This window comes from Pteronotus mesoamericanus, unplaced genomic scaffold (genome assembly GCF_021234165.1).
Source record: "Pteronotus mesoamericanus isolate MK-2021 breed Mesoamerican mustached bat unplaced genomic scaffold, CSHL_Meso_final contig_116, whole genome shotgun sequence".
Taxonomy (NCBI): Eukaryota; Metazoa; Chordata; class Mammalia; order Chiroptera; family Mormoopidae; genus Pteronotus; species Pteronotus mesoamericanus.
This window is the reverse complement of record NW_026555027.1, coordinates 41,874,676-41,892,543: the sequence shown is the minus strand read 5'-3', so window position 1 is coordinate 41,892,543 and position 17,868 is coordinate 41,874,676. Positions and strand designations below refer to the sequence as shown.

The 17,868-nt window shown below is 48.7% G+C and overlaps 1 protein-coding gene and 1 long non-coding RNA gene across 2 annotated transcripts in view; both read right to left on the bottom strand.

Moving 5' to 3' along the window:
- The window catches only part of LOC129076872 (uncharacterized), a 41,459-nt gene that overhangs the window by 13,264 nt on the left and 10,327 nt on the right, over nucleotides 1-17,868 (bottom strand). The window contains exon 2 of the long non-coding RNA XR_008529759.1: nucleotides 12,640-12,743. This is a non-coding gene — a long non-coding RNA (uncharacterized LOC129076872). The remainder of the gene's footprint in view (nucleotides 1-12,639; nucleotides 12,744-17,868) is intronic.
- On the bottom strand, nucleotides 14,488-15,609 carry SOX2 (SRY-box transcription factor 2). The gene has a single exon (XM_054581007.1). The coding sequence runs from the start codon at nucleotides 15,601-15,603 to the stop codon at nucleotides 14,641-14,643; it is 963 nt and encodes a 320-aa protein (XP_054436982.1). The 5' UTR covers nucleotides 15,604-15,609; the 3' UTR covers nucleotides 14,488-14,640.

The window sequence follows — 17,868 nt, the reverse complement described above, 5'->3', positions numbered from 1 at the left end:
GGAGCTCTTTAAAAGCCTGGAGGACTTACCCTCAAGGCATTATTCGGAGAAAAACTGAGACTGGCCGTTCGTCACAGGCAATTGTAAAGGGTTTCAAAGGGCCGATCAAACGATCGCCAGAGTAATCTACATTCAAGTGCGGATGGTGGTGTTACGGCACACACCTGCGGGGTGTTTGCTGTCCGTGCCCCTCGCCGAGCTACAAATCATCATTAAAGCGAGCTGCTTAAGCTTCTTCCCAGCTTCTAGACAAGAGTTACTTGGGACAGTTCACTTTGATATACCTACAGCTCGCAATTGACAAGCAAGCTATTTTGGAGCTCAAACTGGAGCCCATACCGTAGTGCGCATGGCGAGATTAGGAAGGTGGTGTGAGGAGGGTCAGGGGGCGGTGAATAATTGTAAAAGCCTGTGTCCCCAATTTTTCCAAACAGAATCACCACAAAAACGTACAGCAAACCAGGCTAGAAGCAGCTGAAACCCGCCTCGAGTTCCCCACTGAGCATACTTCCAAAACTTCACTGTGCCACAACTTTTAACCGATTCAGACAACAGGCGCAATCTCACCACCTCAGTTTCTCGCCTTCCCTCTCTTAGGTACACACACTCGGGCCAGCACGCTCTCTAGTGCGGGATTACATTTTTCTCGACCAGGACCGGGATTTAGTTGGAAACTTTCACTTTTGATTCATTCCTTGGGAATGATCTCCCCCCTTCCTATCACGACCCTGCCCTCACTGTCCTCACCTGGAAAGGAAAAGAAACACCTGGAGTTGGGTACAAAAGAAAGAGACGTGTAGGTCGGACAACTGTAGGCGGGGAAGGGGAGGACTGTCGGTTTCTGCCTGCTGTTTGCCTGGGCGTCCGCAAGCCCTCCGCAACCCTTGCGCGCCCCATTTGGGGGTGGGCAAGAAATAACCCACTTGCCGGTGGTGCCAAAACCAACACTCGGCGCGAACGTTATCAGTAGAGCAATTTTCTGCTCCCACCGCGAGCTTTTTCATTTCAATCCAGAGTGGAGGCGGCTGCGCTGCGCAAGACACAGCAGCACAGTAACGTAGGGAAAAAGAGGGCGCTAGATGCGGGAGGCGCCCATATGGAAATTACTCATTAGGAAGGGGTGTGGTTACGGCGCAGCCCCCTCCTCCATCCCTTCCTTTCTCGCTGCCACCGTCGCAGCTTGCTAAATATGAGATTACAAACAAACAAATAAGGCAGAGGCGACTACGCAGCCCAGATCAAACATGCTCCAGATAACATGCTTCACTCGGGGCTGCGGCCAGACCTTGCGGCGCAGCGCGGGGCCCAGACGCCCGCCGGAGGCTCCAGCGCCTGCCCCACGCCAGCCCCGGCGTCCGCGGCTCTGAAAGCTGCGGCTCGCAGCGGCGTTTCGAAGGCGCAGCACGTGGCCCTGACGCTCCCGTTTGGTGTACGTTTTAAAACATCAGACAAATGCTTCCCCCAAGACAGTAACCCTATGAGGGCTTCTACTAACCTCAAAGATCCTATCCTAGAGACTTCCCGGAGGGGAGGGAGGCGGTGTTCTCTTTGGGGGAGAAAAAAAAAAAATCCTAAACTATAAGTAACGTCCCAGAGTGCCTGGCCCAGGGGCTTTTCCTGTGGCGCGGCACCCCGAATGCGCCCGTGGGGGGAAGACTGGCTGGGGCCAGGGTCGATTTGAGCGTTAAAGATCAGGTTTGCGACACTATCAACCAGAGACCAGGTGCCCACGAGTGAGGACAGGGAGGTTGGAAAATGTAGAATGTATAATTCTGCGTCGAAATAAAATGTTTGGGTTGGGGGGCGTGGCTCTCACACCCCCCTCTCCTTCCATCCTGGCCCCGGGTCCTCAAAGCCTGCCTCTGTGGCGGGCTGGGGGTGGGGCGGAAAATCGAACTTTTACGGTTTTTCTCCCTGCGTAGTCCGCCTCCTCGGCCCCGCTCCCTGCCCGGCGCTCCCCCAGCTGCGAGCCCTTGGAGGAAGGCCGCCCAGACCCCCAGTCTCCCGCTGCCTGCAGGCCACAGAGCCTCAAAGCGCGCATTGTCCAGCGGGGGCGGGGAGGCCAGCGGGCCCTTGGAAAAGAATAACACTGCGCCCAGCTCCTGTTAGGGAAAGTTTCCCAGTGCACTCCTTGTGGTAAAATACACTTTCTCTGGGGGTGGGTGGGGGTAGTTTTGAAAATCCAGGGCCTTCTTTCAATTCCTCAACTCTTCCCCTTGTCACTTTTCAGGTTCTCAGACAGGGAGAGAATGGACCGGGAAGAAATTGGAAGGTGGCCGAAAATGTGAACATGACTCGAGGACTGTGGATTGATGGAAAATGCGGGTGGGAAGAGAGAGGGGGGAAACGTCTCCACCCCGTCGGAGGACAGCTGAGCCGTCGGCGCGGGAGGTGAGGGGGGAGGGGCCCTGAGGGCGCGTGGGCAGGAGCAGCACTTCGCGCCTCCTGTTTGTCTTAGAAGCCAGGGGTGGGGGGCAGCGAACTGTTCCCTCTCCGGACGGGCAATAGAAGTTGAATAAAATGGAGAGGTGGGCACACGCAAAAACAAAACCTGCTGTAGATTCGCAGTCTCTCTCCTTGACCCGAATTCCAAATGGTGGGCATTCATTTGCAAAGGACTCCGAAGTCTTAGGACGCCAGAGACGGCAGTCCTCCGGGGACAGCAAAAGCCAGTAAAAGCGCGACAGAAAACCGTTAGAATGGAGGCTTTGGAGACAAATGTAATTCGAGCAGCGGGTACCCATTCCCTCCAAGCGTTGCCGTCTGTATTTGAGGGGGGTCGTTAGGTTTCCCCTGCTTTTCCAGGCATTTGCAAAACAATGGCTCGTGCCCCTTGCAAAACTGCCCGAAATAAGTCTATGCCAAGACACTGCGTTAGTGACTCCGTTTTAAAAATCAAATAAAAACAAAAGAAGACTGTAAAAAAAAACCCCAGGCCGGTGCTCTCAATGTCGAACAACCAAAGGGACCGAAGGGGCGTATGAGTGGCTGTGGCTCTAGGAGTTGCGCTAATTTGGTGTGCGGACTCAGTGCCATCGTGCTACACCGGCAATATAAAGGGCTGAAGAGCAAGCCCGAGGAACGCTCTAATTGCTACTGGAAGATTTAGGTGGTTGCTAGGATCTGAGGACCACCACCACCACCTCAAAAAACCTCCAATCGAGTGTTTGGGCTGCGTGCGTGAGGGTGGGGGTAGAGTTCCTACGGGGAATAGTGCCCACATCTGCTGGAACTTCCATATCTAAGCTGTTCATTTACGGGAGCCAACTTATGAAATCTCCACAATTAGATCTTCATTGTTCTTCCTCCACAACACTGTCTAGAAAGAAAAGGTCTTCTCGGTCGGGGCCAATCCAACGAAGCGTTTGACGTTATTAAATAATAAAGCGATTGTGATTTACATTGTTGTTCAGGAAAAAAGGCCAATTATCCACTGTTATGTTGCCATAAAGATCATATTAACTCAAATTAGTAATCAAACAATATGCGAGCGTTTTAAAAAGTACAGCCGAACTGGGTGACAGCTACCACGACGTCTTCACTTTCACAAGCGAACCCACCCGCGCCGGCAGCCGGAGCAGAAGAGGCAGTCGCCGCAGACCCGAAAGGAGGAAGAGAGCAGCAAAGTGGTGATTAACGGTCTCCAGTGTTAATTATTCTCAATTAATCGCAAACAATGCAAACCTTCTCTGGTTCCCTGGAAATTTCCTGGTTTGGGATGCTCTGAGAAGTCTGCCTCTCCGGCAGTGTTTTTATAAGGAATCCGGAACAGGCCAACTCCCCGCGAGTGTGCCTGTGAGCGCCAGGTCAGGGGGGTAGGTGTGTGCACGGAGGTTGCGTGCGGTGTGTGCGTGGGAGGTTCGTTGCTGTTCCCAGAGCCTGGCGTGCACCGCGAGGCGGGTGACGGGGGCGGGAAAAGGCCCGCAAGCATCCTTACACCCCTGGTGAATCCTTCCGTCTTCTCTACTCAAATCACTGTCTCCCGCCCTCTGTTATTAGGTTTATAACTCTTTGCCCACTTAAATTTGTGCAGCCAACCAAGGAAATCTAAATGGGTTTGAGTTGCCCCTTGGGTACAGAATGGAGGCCTTAATAAGAAAGATTAATTGTGGGTGTGTACCTGCCGGAAGACCCGGCAGCTATCAAGCGGGCAGTGGGTCGAGGGGAGGGAGACGCCTCTCATCCTAGGCCTAGACTTTAGTAGGCGCCGTGGGCATACTACCGGGCAATTTACAGTCGCCAGCAGAGGGGTCCTTGGAGATGGTAAGATCCATTTCTTCCTGTGTTAGCTGAGGTTTTAAAGAACTTGGCCCTAATTTGCCCTGCACACCAAATCCCCTTGCCCTGTGCCCCGCCCCGCCCGACTCCCAACGCCTGGCCACGCGGGGAGGAAGGTGCGGGAGGAACGCTGTGGCTGCTGGCCTGGGAGGGCTCCCTGCTCCCGGCCCCCACCCACTGAACGATATTTAGGCGAATGATTAAAAATGGTTTCGTTCCGAGAGCTAGAAAGTTGATGTTTGTTGCTGCGGTAAAATATATATATATATGGTTATAAGTAATTTTTTGACATATGCAAACAGGGAGCAATTTTCTTCAGCACGATGCTCCAGCAAGTATCGGCGCAGAGGGAACTCAGCCAGTGGCAGCAGGGCCCTGGGGGATCTGGCCCCTACCGGGGCAGCTCTGGGGGAAACGTCTTTGCCAGTGCGGCCCTTTCGTCGCTCCTCCCTCTTCCTACTAAACGCGCAGATCTCAGACGAAGAAGTGGCGAAAGGGGTGGGGGCGGAGAAAAGCAGGAACTGAGTAGGGGAAAGGAATGGACTAGAACAGCGTGGGGGAAAGGAATGGACTAGAACTGTTTCTCCTGTTCCCTTCTTTGAATATCCATTTAAAACCGAGGCACCAAGGCCAGAGTTTAAACAAATGCAAAATTCGGAAAGTCCGGCTCTAGCAGCACCCGAGCTGCGGTGGGGCAACCAAAGTGTGGTCGCATCTTTGTTAAGTTTTAAAAGTTAGTGCCTTTACTAACCCCCTTCTCTATCTCCCACCCCTCTCCCCAGTAAAACCAATTCCAAAGGGGACAGACTGCGCTCCACAAGATTAATGTCTCTTCATTTACAGGATTAACCCTCTCACGCAGCATAATAAAATACTAGAGGGTCTTTTAAGTTTAAATATATTCACAATTTTTTTCCCCTTCTCTCCTTTCCTGTTTGGCCTCTCTCAGGACATGAGAAAATAGTTCCTTGGAACCTAAGTAAGTCTTAGAAGAACTTTTAACTCAGAGTTTTACAATCATCTGGGGTCTGCTGTGAACATTGGTACTGGGAGAAAGTGGAGAGACCAGATTGACTTTAAATATCTATTGCTATTTTGATTTGGAACTCAAGATCAAAAATGTAGTTGTTCCTCCCAGGGCTCAGCGGATTTCAATGTTGGTCATAGGAGCCACAAAATGTTCATTAAAGGAACCTAACCAAGGCTACTGTATGGCCACTTTGTGAACTCAGAACTATGGATGGGGGGTGGGTATGAAAGTGTGAGTTGATGTCACGCTGGCTGTCAGTGTGTGGTCTATTGTGGAGAATGGTGCTTTTTGACTGAACAGAGGGAGCCCCCCTCCCCCCTTCCCCAGCTCTACTGCACCTGCACTGGATGAGGGAGTCCCTGCCATTCAGCCCATCGCAGATTGTTCAAACAGAAGACATCTCTGACAGCACTCAATTCATTACATTTCTTCCTGCTTTTCAAACCAACACACACACACACACACACACACACACACATACACACACACAAAATGAGTATTGCCAGCCAGTGACAGCAAAAAAAAAAAAAAAAAAAAATCTTAAAATACTTTATATGCAGCTAATTTGGAAGCTCACATGACTAACCATCAAATATTTTGTATCCTTAACTTCTAAGGGTTCTTGAAGAACAGATTACCTGATTTTCCTATTGAAAGCATACCTCCATAGCTTACAGGGGGATAGTAAGTTTGTAGAGACACTGCAACATGGTCAGGAAAAAGTTTCAATGTGAATGAAAGCAGAAACATGCAAAAGAGAAAAGCCTCTGATTTATCTTCTCAGAAGGGCTGGCTTGAAATGCTTTCATAATTTATGCTGGTGAAACAGCTTGCTAATAGGGGTGGGGTACCCGAGAGCCTGCGGGCAGTGAGCAAAGTCAAAGAGGGTGGTAAGGGAGGTATGGAGGCTGAAGTGTGAGCTAAACATTTAAATAAATTATTTAAATACATTTCCTAACAACGAAGTCTTCCTCCATATGCTCAGGTTTATTTTGCCATCTTAGATTCCAAGATGTTTTTGCACCATTTCACAAAGCTGGTGGGAGTGTTTAGAAAACTGATGAGAGAGTGTTAGTTCAGTGTAACAGAAGTTGGGGTAAACAAACTCTCACAAGATAAACCTGGTTTTAAGAAATTTTTCTTGGAGGTGGGACGAGGGGGGAAACAAAGAAAGGGAAGAAGGCTTTGAGCAGGAGAACACAGGTTTGCCACTTGAATTCCAGACTTATTAAACTGTAAATGTATGCAATAACGTGGATTTGAGCTGTTAAGTTTGATAGTCAAATCTACCTGGGTGTGAATTCATACTAAACTGACTGCATGTGAAATACTGGCTAATTCTCAGCAAATCACAAGTTCATTAGATCCTAGACCAATATCGGAATATAATGCCTAGGTCCCAGGACCCCTCCCACTAGAAGAGTATTCAATGAGTTAAACTGATTTGTAAAGAAAACTTGGACAATGCATCTGATAGAAATGTTGAGGTTTTCAACCTACGGAGTTCTATCCATTTTACAGTCCTTGGATCAAACGTTCATCCTTGTATCAAAAGTTTAAATCATCGTTCCAAGGAGTTCTCTCAGCGATACTTTCTCAATTCTTAAAAAAGATTATAAAAATCTATACAAATTATTAGCAGTACAGTGGGGAAGAGAAAATAAAAATGGCATAGAACCAGAAGCAACTGTCCTAACCATGACTCCATGTCAGAACCAGAAAACTCTGTGGAAGTCCCATTCTTAAATCACTGCTGAAACTTATGCAGGGCCAAGTAAAATCAAGCTACCGTGTACTTTGTTCAGGCTTTTGGCGTAATTTGTTCAGCTTCTCAAAACAAAGCAAACAAAAACAACTCTTTAAGACCTAATAACAAACTCTAGCAAATCCAATAACTTTCAGTACATACATGGGAAAAGGGCCGCCTGTGAGCTCAGGCGCCATGGCGATGGGTGTTGTGTGTGTGTGAATGTACCTGCACTGAAGGTTTGTGTATGGTTATGTTCTGGGGAGCGAGACCCTCCGCAGCCCATAAACTGGGGCTGGATAGTGGGGATGGAGACCGACTCCACTGACCTCGCCCTGCAAGTGTTCGCATTGCCCTTCCTGGAACACTCAAACGAATCAGTGAATCACTTTATCCCCGAGGCCCTGCAGACCCTGACGTCACGAGGTGGGGGTGGGGGCGCAGTCCCGCTTCTGGCCTGGCCTACGGCGATAAGAAACCTCGAGAAGAATTCGCCGCTCCCTTTAATACAGTAATTATTTTTCTGCCTTCAGCGAGTGGGGGCTGCTTCTGCCTGGAATGCCGGCATCCCTCCCTTCGGGAAGATGCCCAGGGATGGCAAGTTTGCAGGATAACTTCCTAGGCAAACCATCAGCCAGGAAGAGCACTGTCAAAGGGAGAAGAGTCGTCTCAATAAGACTAATTACACTTCCCAAGACCAGAAAGTAGAGTAAGGGCCCGAATTTCTGTATTAATCTCTGGCGTCTCAAATGATAATCTCTTGCCTTTCCTAGAACCTAACTACACTAGACAGTAAGAAAAGTGATAGCTACCAATTAATCCTATTTTTGTCAATGGCTTTGCACTCATCTTCTCCAAGGCAAGTATATGTTATCCTTGTTCTACGAACGAGAAAGTGAAGGGTCTGCACCCTCCCTTCCCTGCCTGCTCTGACCCTTCAGGGGTCGAATATTGCAGGGAGCCCACACCACTCCTATGGCTTCCCACAGCCACGTCAATCAGCAGCCTCTGGCATCAGGAAGGACTCAGCTAGAGTCCTAATGCTGAGCCTCGGCACCAAACAGGGACAAAAAAGCCCTTAAAAGTAAAGGCCTGGGGTGAGAGGCAAGAGGAAGACAGGACTTAAGTGGGATAACCTTTGCTTCGGGAAGTTTGGGTCCTAGGACCGCCTGCCTTCAGGGTCACGAGGTCAACGTAGAAGGGGCTGGGTTTGGGGTGCTGGAGGAAGAGGCCACTGGAGGGGTGAGGGCCCACAACACCTCCGGTGACTCTCCAGACTCACGGACGCGGACCGCCAGAGCTGAGGGAGAGGGAGTTGGGCTGTTTTGGCAGGGTCCGCGCAGAAAGAACTTGAGCTCCAGGCAAAAGCGTCCCAGGGAACCTTCCCAGGGAGCCGCATGGGGGGCTGGCCTCGATCAGGGCCGCAGGGGAGCCTTGCCCGCCTCAGCTTCCCTCTGCCGGTGCACGGGTTCCTGTCTCTGGGCGCGGTGCACTCCCCAGGGCAGGGCAGGGCAGGGCAGGGCAGGAGGGTGGGAGGCCGGCGCGCTCACCGCCCTGGGCTGCACTCACCACCCAGCCCCGAAGCCCAAAGAGGGAGGCAAATGATAGTTAGACAGCCGAAATCTTTACTAATAGCGCACACTTCATTCTTTACATGCAAGCAGATGGGTAATGAAATGAATGACTTCTTGGAGCTTTTAAATCACCTGACACTTCTTTGCAAAGTAGAGCAAGCGTCTCAAGTCCAAAAGCTCCAAAGCAGAAAACATCTCTGAGTCCTGAAAGGAAAGGACGTTCTATTTGCTTCTGTAGAGAAACGAAGTACACTGTTCAAGGAACCAAAAAACATCTCACCAAAAATATAAAATAAAATCCATCTAATGACCTGCATACAGAAAGAGAGCTCTCTGTCCTGGGAAATCTTGGCCTTGTTTTAGTAATCCACCCTCCCAAAGAGAAATCTCGTAGTCAAAATAAGAAAGTCAAGTCTATTATTTCCTAAAGGCCACAGAAAGCAAAACAAAAACTGAAAATAAGAATTGTAAAACTGGGCAACATCGCGAGAAGGGAGAGACATTACAAGTCTCCGTGGGTGATATCAGAGGTCATATTTCCAGCAAAAAATTTAATAGAAAATAACTATGAAAGACGCCAAACCAATTTTCTGGTTTGGACAATTTCTCAATCTTTGGAAAGTTCCTTCCACAGCTGCTTACTCTAGAACTCCGGGGGCTGTGTCCCTTTGAACTTTATCCACATTTTCCACAGTAAAAGTCAAGTTTCTTCCCCTTCTCCTGTCCCCTTCCCCTGCTCCTGTCATAGAAGAGGTCCCAAAGGAAATCCATCCAGCCATCTTTCAACTTTAGTAAAAAAAAAAAAAAAAAAAAAAAAAAGGAAAGAAAAGAAATAAATCAACCCCCATTCCCAACCTCACTACCAGAGTCGTGAAAAGCAGCCTTTGCACTTTGAAAGAAAAGGCAGAATAAAAATAAAAGTGAGATGCAAATGATTTTAAGGCAATCATGGGGAGTGGGGGGAGTACTGGAGAATGTTAACTCTGGTCCTTGCTAACTAAGGCTCATGGCAAGCTCTTTTCATAAAGCCAAATATGAGGACCTGTTTTGAAAATTTTCCAAGAGTAAGAAATAAAGGGTGGTGGGGATATAAAAAGCTCTTTGAATTACAATAAATAAATAAATAAATAAGCAGTGCCAACTAGCAGGTGACAAACCACAGTCAAACTTCAATCTCAGAGCAGTTAGCTATAAACTGTTAGCAGTTGAAAAGTAAACCTTGTGCACACAAAGGCACTGTTTAATTTTCTTCTTGTAATGGTTCTAAATGAAGACCCCATCACTATGCAGTTAAGCAGTATTTCTTGTCCCCCTGAGGCGCTGATCAGTTCTTTTTAATGTGAGAAAACTGGCAGCTCAAAAGCCGTCAATGGAGCTCCCACAACAAAAGTTCTGAAAAGCTGAATGAATTGGGTTTGTAACTACAGCATCCCGTCCCCCACCCCTTGCAGCTTATCTCTTATTCATTCACCTTATATTATTGTTAAGGAATCTTACTCTCAAAATCATTCCTTTGCCATTTAACCTAGGGCCATGGAGGAACTTACGACACACAGAAACGAAACAGTTGCCCGCCTTCCCTTGCAACTGCATCTGAAAGTGTTCAGACCAATAGGTGGGAAGGAGGGGTGGACGGACTATCTGGTACCCCAATTTGCTGAGGTTACTAGAACCCAGAGTACTCAGCCTCCCATTTTAAAACCCAAATTTTATTGACAAACAGGAATGTGTTCCCCTTCTAAATTCCAGCCCTGCCTGAGTCTCTGAAACTTTGTGACATGTCCACTTAGAAAAGGCAAATGTTATAAATAAATTCCCTCCCTTCATTCCCCCAAGTGAAAGGCCATACAAGACCTTGTCAGACATGTAGAAATTGAGATAACCTATGTTCTTGATTTTTTTTCTTTTAAACCAAAAAACAGTAAATGAAATAGCAAAAGAAACTATACCCCTGCCCAAGAAAAGGTTTTATGAGAAAGTCAGCTTTAGAATACCAGGGCTCTGCATGTATTTCAATCCAAGGCATTGCTGATGGAGAAGATTCTCCTGAGATTTCCTACTGTAAGAATGTGTTGGTTCTAGAAATAAGTACAGCTATTACAACCAAATCTACTAGCAGACTAAATAATTAATTGAAGCGTTGCTCTTTGACCCTTGAAAAGTCCAGTAGGGACACGTTTATAGTAATAATACCTCCGAATGAGCCCTTGTCAAATATTCATTTAGTGGTTAATGTGAGCCATTTCCCCCTGGGACCGTCTGTAATACCAGCTTCCCAGCACTGGCAAGAAACCTTGCTAATCTACTACAGCTCAGCAAAATATTTTAACGCTCTTTATTTAAAGCAAGGAGGGGGATGGGGTAGAGAAAAAATTGCAGAGGGAACAAACTATAATCTCATCCTTCTACACATTTCTATTCAGTGTGTAGGCTAACAAAACATTAAATTCACTCCTTTAGACTAGAAATTAAATGGTTTTAGTGAGCAGAATAATATCCTAAGGAAGGAACTGAACACTCAACAACTAATTTCGGCACTGGGAAATAACCATCTCTGGGCAAGTTTAAGGGTTTAACTCCTTCTTGGAAATCATGTTATAATTAAAATGTTATATGTTCAGCATTAATCTAGCCATAAAACTACACATCTTGGGGGTAATTAACCAAATCAAATGAACAGTGAAACAGATATCATTTTTCTTAAGTGCAGTTTATCAAAATAATTTATATTTACAAATAAAATATTTTAGCTTTCATTTGGTTAGGAGGTATGGAGGGGTAGGAGGGGGAATGGGAGTTCTCTTGTTTTATGAACAAGATGATCATTGACAATCATTCAAAACTTCCCCAACTATAGTTTAACTTTCCCAACTATCGCTCTCTTCCCTCTTGCAAAATATTTGAATCTGAGCATTTGGCCAAAAAATTGCTTTTTAAAGTCTGATTCTGTGGGCTCTTTAAATTTTATTTTTAAGGGAGGTTAGTGCAGTGCAATTACTCTAAATCCCAATACATATTTCTAATATCTCTATTTTTCAAATATATATACACTTCATATAGTTGATTGGCTCCAATTCTGGGAACATCCTCCCAACCCCCCCAGCAAGATCATTTGGATCTTTATTCAAAGTTTCTTTTATTCGTCTGTGAGCAAGAACTGTCGAAAGTGCTCATTACCACGTGAATAATCTGTATATGCATTACAATGGCTGGCCAGGCTGGGGGAAATTCTTTCAGAGGCTCTGCATTAATTAGGGGGGGGGGGGCGAGTGCCTGGCTTAGAATTGGGAACTGGCATAATAATTTTCCTTTCCCAGTAAAATATTACCCTAAAAATGAGGATACGACAGGAATAAATAAAAACCAATATACACTGAAAATAAAGCAATCCACATGTGCTCAAAATACAGAAAATACGAGGATATCCCAGCTGAACCCAGAACTAACATCAGCAACACCACGAGTAAGAAATACTCTCTGGGAAAACGAGAAGATGCAAGCCAACTGGAGGAGCTAACTTAGTGGCTGCAGCCGGTACTTTACTCAAGGCTGGAAGGCGCTGCCGAATTTCAACTTCTCCAAAGTTGTAACAAGTTGACACAACAAGCCCTTGAAATTGTGGGAAGCAAATCCACGCTCTTAAGAAAGCCTGGCTCTTGGTTCTTGGTCCCCTTCGGTGGGGGAAGATGAGCGAAGTAAGTAGTAAATAAGGAAAAGTCCCCTGAGTCGGTCTTACAGGATTCTCCGGCTGCGCCAAAGCGCGAGTCGGTTGTGATGCAGAAACATTGCTAATGCAAAGACCAGGGCGATTCCCCAACTTTTCCGCTCCCACTGAGGGCAACTATAGTCTTTCTTTACCTTTCCTAGGGCAAAAGAAAACAACAAATCCAATCTTGTTTCCCCACCCCCCTTCCCCTCCCCCTCCCCACTACTGTAGTAAAACACGGTTAACAGATCAAAAGCATAATAATCTACAAATGTGATTAGACCGGACAAAGTAAAATATCTACCTCAGAGATGTTCTCTTCTTTAATATGGCTGTTGCCCGGCTTCTTTTTTGCTTGTTATCAGCTGCAGAGATTATCCGATTTGGGGCTACAGGCTTGGACCCGCGCTGCCAATTTAAGAAATGGAATTCGTGGAGGGAGAGAGAGGAAAAAAGAAAATAAATAATAATAATAATAATGATAATAATAGCCATGATAAATCGGGGGAGTGTTGCCAGACGCTCTTTGCTTTCCCTCGCCCCTAAACAGGAAAATTAGAGGAGAAAGTTTATAAAGTCAAGGAACAAAGAAAGCAAACCACTTGTTTCCTCTCAGACAATAGCAGGGCTGGAGTAATCCAAACACCCACCCAGCAGATGAGCGCTTTGCATGTCTAGTTTGCAATTATTCCGATACAAGAAGCATCATTTCCCCCTATAACCAGGTTTCCAAAGGGCCATTGTACTGTGAAGAAAACGAAAACAAAACCAGCCAACCTCGTTCTGATTTGGCTCAATACCCCATCTGCTAAGCTACATGAAAATTTTCAGAATTGACTCCTTTCTGGCAACAAGTGGCATAAATCAGTTTAAGTATAAGTCCCCATCATGCTTATTCATGCTGCTTAGGAAAGGAGGGGGTGTACTCACAATATATGTCTCTAGTTTCTATTTTAGAAATGACATAGCATTTCAAATCTTTTGAGTACTTAATTAATCATCCAGCCACTTATTTGTTGCTGTTAACATTAGCACATGCTACTGGAATAGAATACCAAGGTTTTAGGTATTTTGCTTTCTTGGATGAGCACAGCATATTCCCCGAGGAGTTAGGTATAATCAGTGTTATCCAAATAAATGAAAGACTCAAGAATAATTTCAGTGTCCATATTTCAAAAATTTATTTATCTCAAACTGTGCATAATGGAGTAAAAACTTAAGTTGAAAATGTACCTGTTATGAGGATGGTATTAGTTCAAATATATACATGGATTCTCGGCAGACTGATTCAAATAATACAGAGCCGAATCTTTAAAATACAACTACTGAAAATAAAGGAGGGGGAACCTTAAAATATCACAATAAATTTACAGAAATATTACAAACCATAAGAAAATATTTCAAACACAGTAATTTCATGTTTTTTTTTATCTGAACAAAATGGAAAGTTGGGAAACAAAAGCTATTATAAATTACCAATGATGTCAACCTGCATGGCCATTTTTGCTTTTAACAGTAAGTTAAAAAAAATTTAGTACAATCTAAAACTTTTGCTCCTTTAAAGACCACGGAGATAGTTTTTTACCAGTACGTATCCTAGTTTTTTCCTTTTGTACAATTTTTAAACAATTAAAATGTCCAAATCTTAATAATTTTCTTCTTTCCACGTTTGCAACTGTCCTAAATTTCAGCTGCAGAATCAAAATTCAGCAAGAAGCCTTTCCTTGAAAAATATTGGCAAATTCTCAGCTTATAAACAATGGACATTTTGATTGCCATGTTTATCTCGATAAATACTATACAAAAGTTGGTTGCAAATATTAAAACATTTTTTTCGTCGCTTGGAGACTAGCTCTAATATTATTGGTAAAGACTTTTGCAAACTTTCTGCAAAGCTCCTACCGTATCACTAGAACTTTTAAAAAGTTTTGCGTGTTTTTCTTTCCTCCAGATCTATACAAGGTCCATTCCCTCGCCCTCCCCACCCCACCACCCCGGTTTTCTCTGTACAAAAATAGTCCCCCCAAAAGAAGTCCAGGATCTCTCATAAAAGTTTTGTTGTCGGTATCGCGGTTTGTTTGGTTGTTGTTGTTGGTTTGTTTTTTTTTTTTTGCCTTTCTTTTTTTTTTTTTTTTTTGAGTGTAGATGGGATTGGTGTTCTCTTTTGTAGACAGATGTCATTTGCTGTGGGCGAGTACTTGTTTGAGCGTACCGGGTTTTCCTCCACGCTATTTCTTACTCTCCTCCCATTTCCCTCTTTTTTTTTTCCTTTGAAAATTCCCCCCTCTAGTTCACTGTCCGGCCCTCACATGTGCGAGAGGGGCAGTGTGCCGTTAATGGCCGTGCCGGGCACCGGGCCGCTCTGGTAGTGTTGGGACATGTGAAGTCTGCTGGGCGCGGCTGGCTCCGGCACCTCGGCGCCGGGGAGATACATGCTGATCATGTCCCGGAGGTCCCCGGCCTGGCAGGGCGCCCTGGAGTGAGAGGAAGAGGTAACCACGGGTGGGCTGGAACTGGCCTCGGACTTGACCACGGAGCCCATGGAGCCAAGCGCCATGCCAGGGGTGCCCTGCTGCGAGTAGGACATGCTGTAGGTGGGCGAGCCGTTCATGTAGGTCTGCGAGCTGGTCATGGAGTTGTACTGCAGGGCGCTCACGTCGTAGCGGTGCATGGGCTGCATCTGCGCGGCGCCGTGCGCGTTGAGGCCCGGGTGCTGCGGATAGCCCAGCTGGTCCTGCATCATGCTGTAGCTGCCGTTGCTCCAGCCGTTCATGTGCGCGTAGCTGTCCATGCGCTGGTTCACGCCCGCGCCCAGGCCGGCGCCCACCCCGACCCCGCTCGCCATGCTGTTGCCGCCCGGGGCCAGCAGCCCGCCGGGCAGCGTGTACTTATCCTTCTTCATGAGCGTCTTGGTTTTCCGCCGGGGCCGGTATTTATAATCCGGGTGCTCCTTCATGTGCAGCGCTCGCAGCCGCTTGGCCTCGTCAATGAACGGCCGCTTCTCCGTCTCCGACAAAAGTTTCCACTCGGCGCCCAGGCGCTTGCTGATCTCCGAGTTGTGCATCTTGGGGTTCTCCTGGGCCATCTTGCGCCGCTGCCCGCGGGACCACACCATGAAGGCGTTCATGGGCCGCTTGACGCGGTCCGGGCTGTTCTTCTGGTTGCCGCCCGCCGCCGCCGCCGCGGTGGAGTTGCCGCCGCCGCCGCCGCCCCCCGAAGTTTGCTGCGGGCCCGGCGGCTTCAGCTCCGTCTCCATCATGTTGTACATGCGGGCGCTGTGCGCGGGCCCGGCCCGCCGGCGGCCGCCGACCCTCGGCCCGGCCGGGACTTTGGGGGGCCCGCGGGCGGGGGGAGAGGAGGAGGGGAGGCGGGCGGGGGTGTCGGGAGCGCAGGCTCCGCGAGGAAAATCAGACGAAGAATAATTTGGGGGAAGAAAAGAGAGGCAAACTGGAATCAGGATCAAAAAAAGCTCTTCCCTCCTCTTCTGGCCGATCCTGCCGCCGCCGATGATTGTTATTATTATTTTTTGGAAAGGCTTAAGCCTGGGGCTCAAACTTCTCTCCCTTTCTTTCTCTCTCCTCTTCTTTCTCTCAGCCCTAGTCTTAAAGAGGCAGCAAACTACTTTCCCTCTTTTGCAAACACTCTTCTCTGCCTTGACAACTCCTGATACTTTTTTGAACAAGTTAATAGACAACCATCCATGTGATGGGGGCTGTCAGGGAATAAATGGGTTTCCAGCGACCAATCAGCGTTCGGCGGCTCCTCCACTCGAGCCCAGCCTCGCCGCCGGGTTTTGCATGAAACGGGGCGGGGCCAGCCGCGCGCGGGCCGCGCGGGGGAGGCCGGGGGCCGAGGGGCCGGGAGGGAGGGGGAGGCGGCTCCCACAGCCCGCCCGCCCGTCCGCCCGCCCGCCCGCCCGCCAGCCACTGAGAAACCTTTGTATCCCCTCTCGCAGCAACAGGTCACACCACACGCCTTTTCGAAGGAAGTGGGTAAACAGCACTAAGTCTGCGATTTTTTCTTTAAACTTAATAGTGATTTACTTTTCGGTGCGGGCTGCCGAAACGAGGAAGGGGCGCTGAAGCCGTTCAGGTGTGGGGGGTGGGGTAGGGCGGGGGGGTGGTTCGGGGCGACTGTCCTGCCAGGGTTCCAGGAAACAGGCAGGGCCGGAGTTGCTGGTATTGTTCTGCTCCTCCGCACCCTGGCCCCCGCTCCGGCCTCTCCAGGGCTTCTCCCTCGCCTCGCTCTCCCCCCTCGCCTCTCTTCCTCCACAGTGCCCGCACTTGCCCCCCCCTCCCCCGACAGGAAGTTGAAAAGCCTGTCCTTAAAACCCTCCGAGCTTTCACGCAATTTGCTCTGTCTTAAAAATTAACCCGGCCCGGACTCTGACGCCGAGTCCGGGGCTGAGGCTCAGGCAGGCCCTGGGGAAGCTGCCGCGAGGCGCTCCCCGGCTCCCGCTCGGCGCTGCCCAGCGAACCGCAGCTCGCCCGCTCCCCCCCAGCCGCGGCTCCCCCCAGCCTCTCTCCATTCAGCCGGTGCCACGGGGGATGCTCGTCCTGCCTCCCCCTGCTCCTGCTGGGCCTCCCCCAAAGGAGGATTTTAGCTGGGTCGGTTTCAAAAGGAGGCTGCAGGGGGATGAAAGGGCTCCACCGAAGGACGCTCAGAAGTGCAGGATATTGGGGGAGCGATAGCTCAACTTCCTGCCGTGCTCCGGCCCTGCACGGGGGTGGCCCGGGGCCGCCCTCCCACGCAGAGTTCCCAGGACTCGGGCCGAACGCGCGCTGGCGCTCCCCTCGGGGACTCCGTTGCCCAGAGTCGGGGGGCTGCGCTAGGAGGGGGCTCGAGGCCTGAGCGGCTGAGCGGTGCTCTCCAGGCGCAGGTGCAGGCGGTGGGGGCAGGAAGAAGGCGGCCGGGACCGGGACCGGGGGGAGTCCAGCGAGGCCAGGGCTGGAGCAGGACGGGATGGGGGCGGGGGCGGGGGCTCGGAAACCCTGCCCGCCCAGGGCCCAAGAGGGTAACTTTAGCCGCTCTCCCATTGTCCGGACGTAAAGATTTCAATAGGTAGGCGCTCAATGCGGAGAGCAATGGCAGCACGTCCGTTACAAATAGGTAGTTTTGTTTCTCTTGTTGTCGCTACACGGAGTCAAACAAAGCCCAGTCTAAGTTTCCTTCCACTCTCTTGTTGGGATCTTTGTGGCTAAAATGCACTTGACTACAAAGGGGGGTGGGGGAGGGGGGGGGAAAACCCTTGATGCCATTTCTTTTTTTTATAAAGGACTTAAACCATCAGGGTTACTTATTTTCTTTCTTCTGTAACACTCTCTCCTCCCCCTCCTCCCCGATCCACCCTGACTCACCCTAAGAAAACGTACGGAACAGTATCTGTCGGCCACGTTCCATGTATTATCTTTACAAAACTTTGCCTTGTTTTCTCCCTTACTAACCTCCCCATAACCGTCGTCATCCCCACTCAGGCTTCTCCAGTCCCTGCCCTCCCAGGCTTTTCTGTTCTTGTCAAACTCAAGATAAGTAT

Bases quoted from the DNA above. Each gene is read 5' to 3' on its own strand.
- SOX2 (XM_054581007.1), bottom strand. From the start codon at position 15,603: ATGTACAACATGATGGAGACGGAGCTGAAGCCGCCGGGCCCGCAGCAA.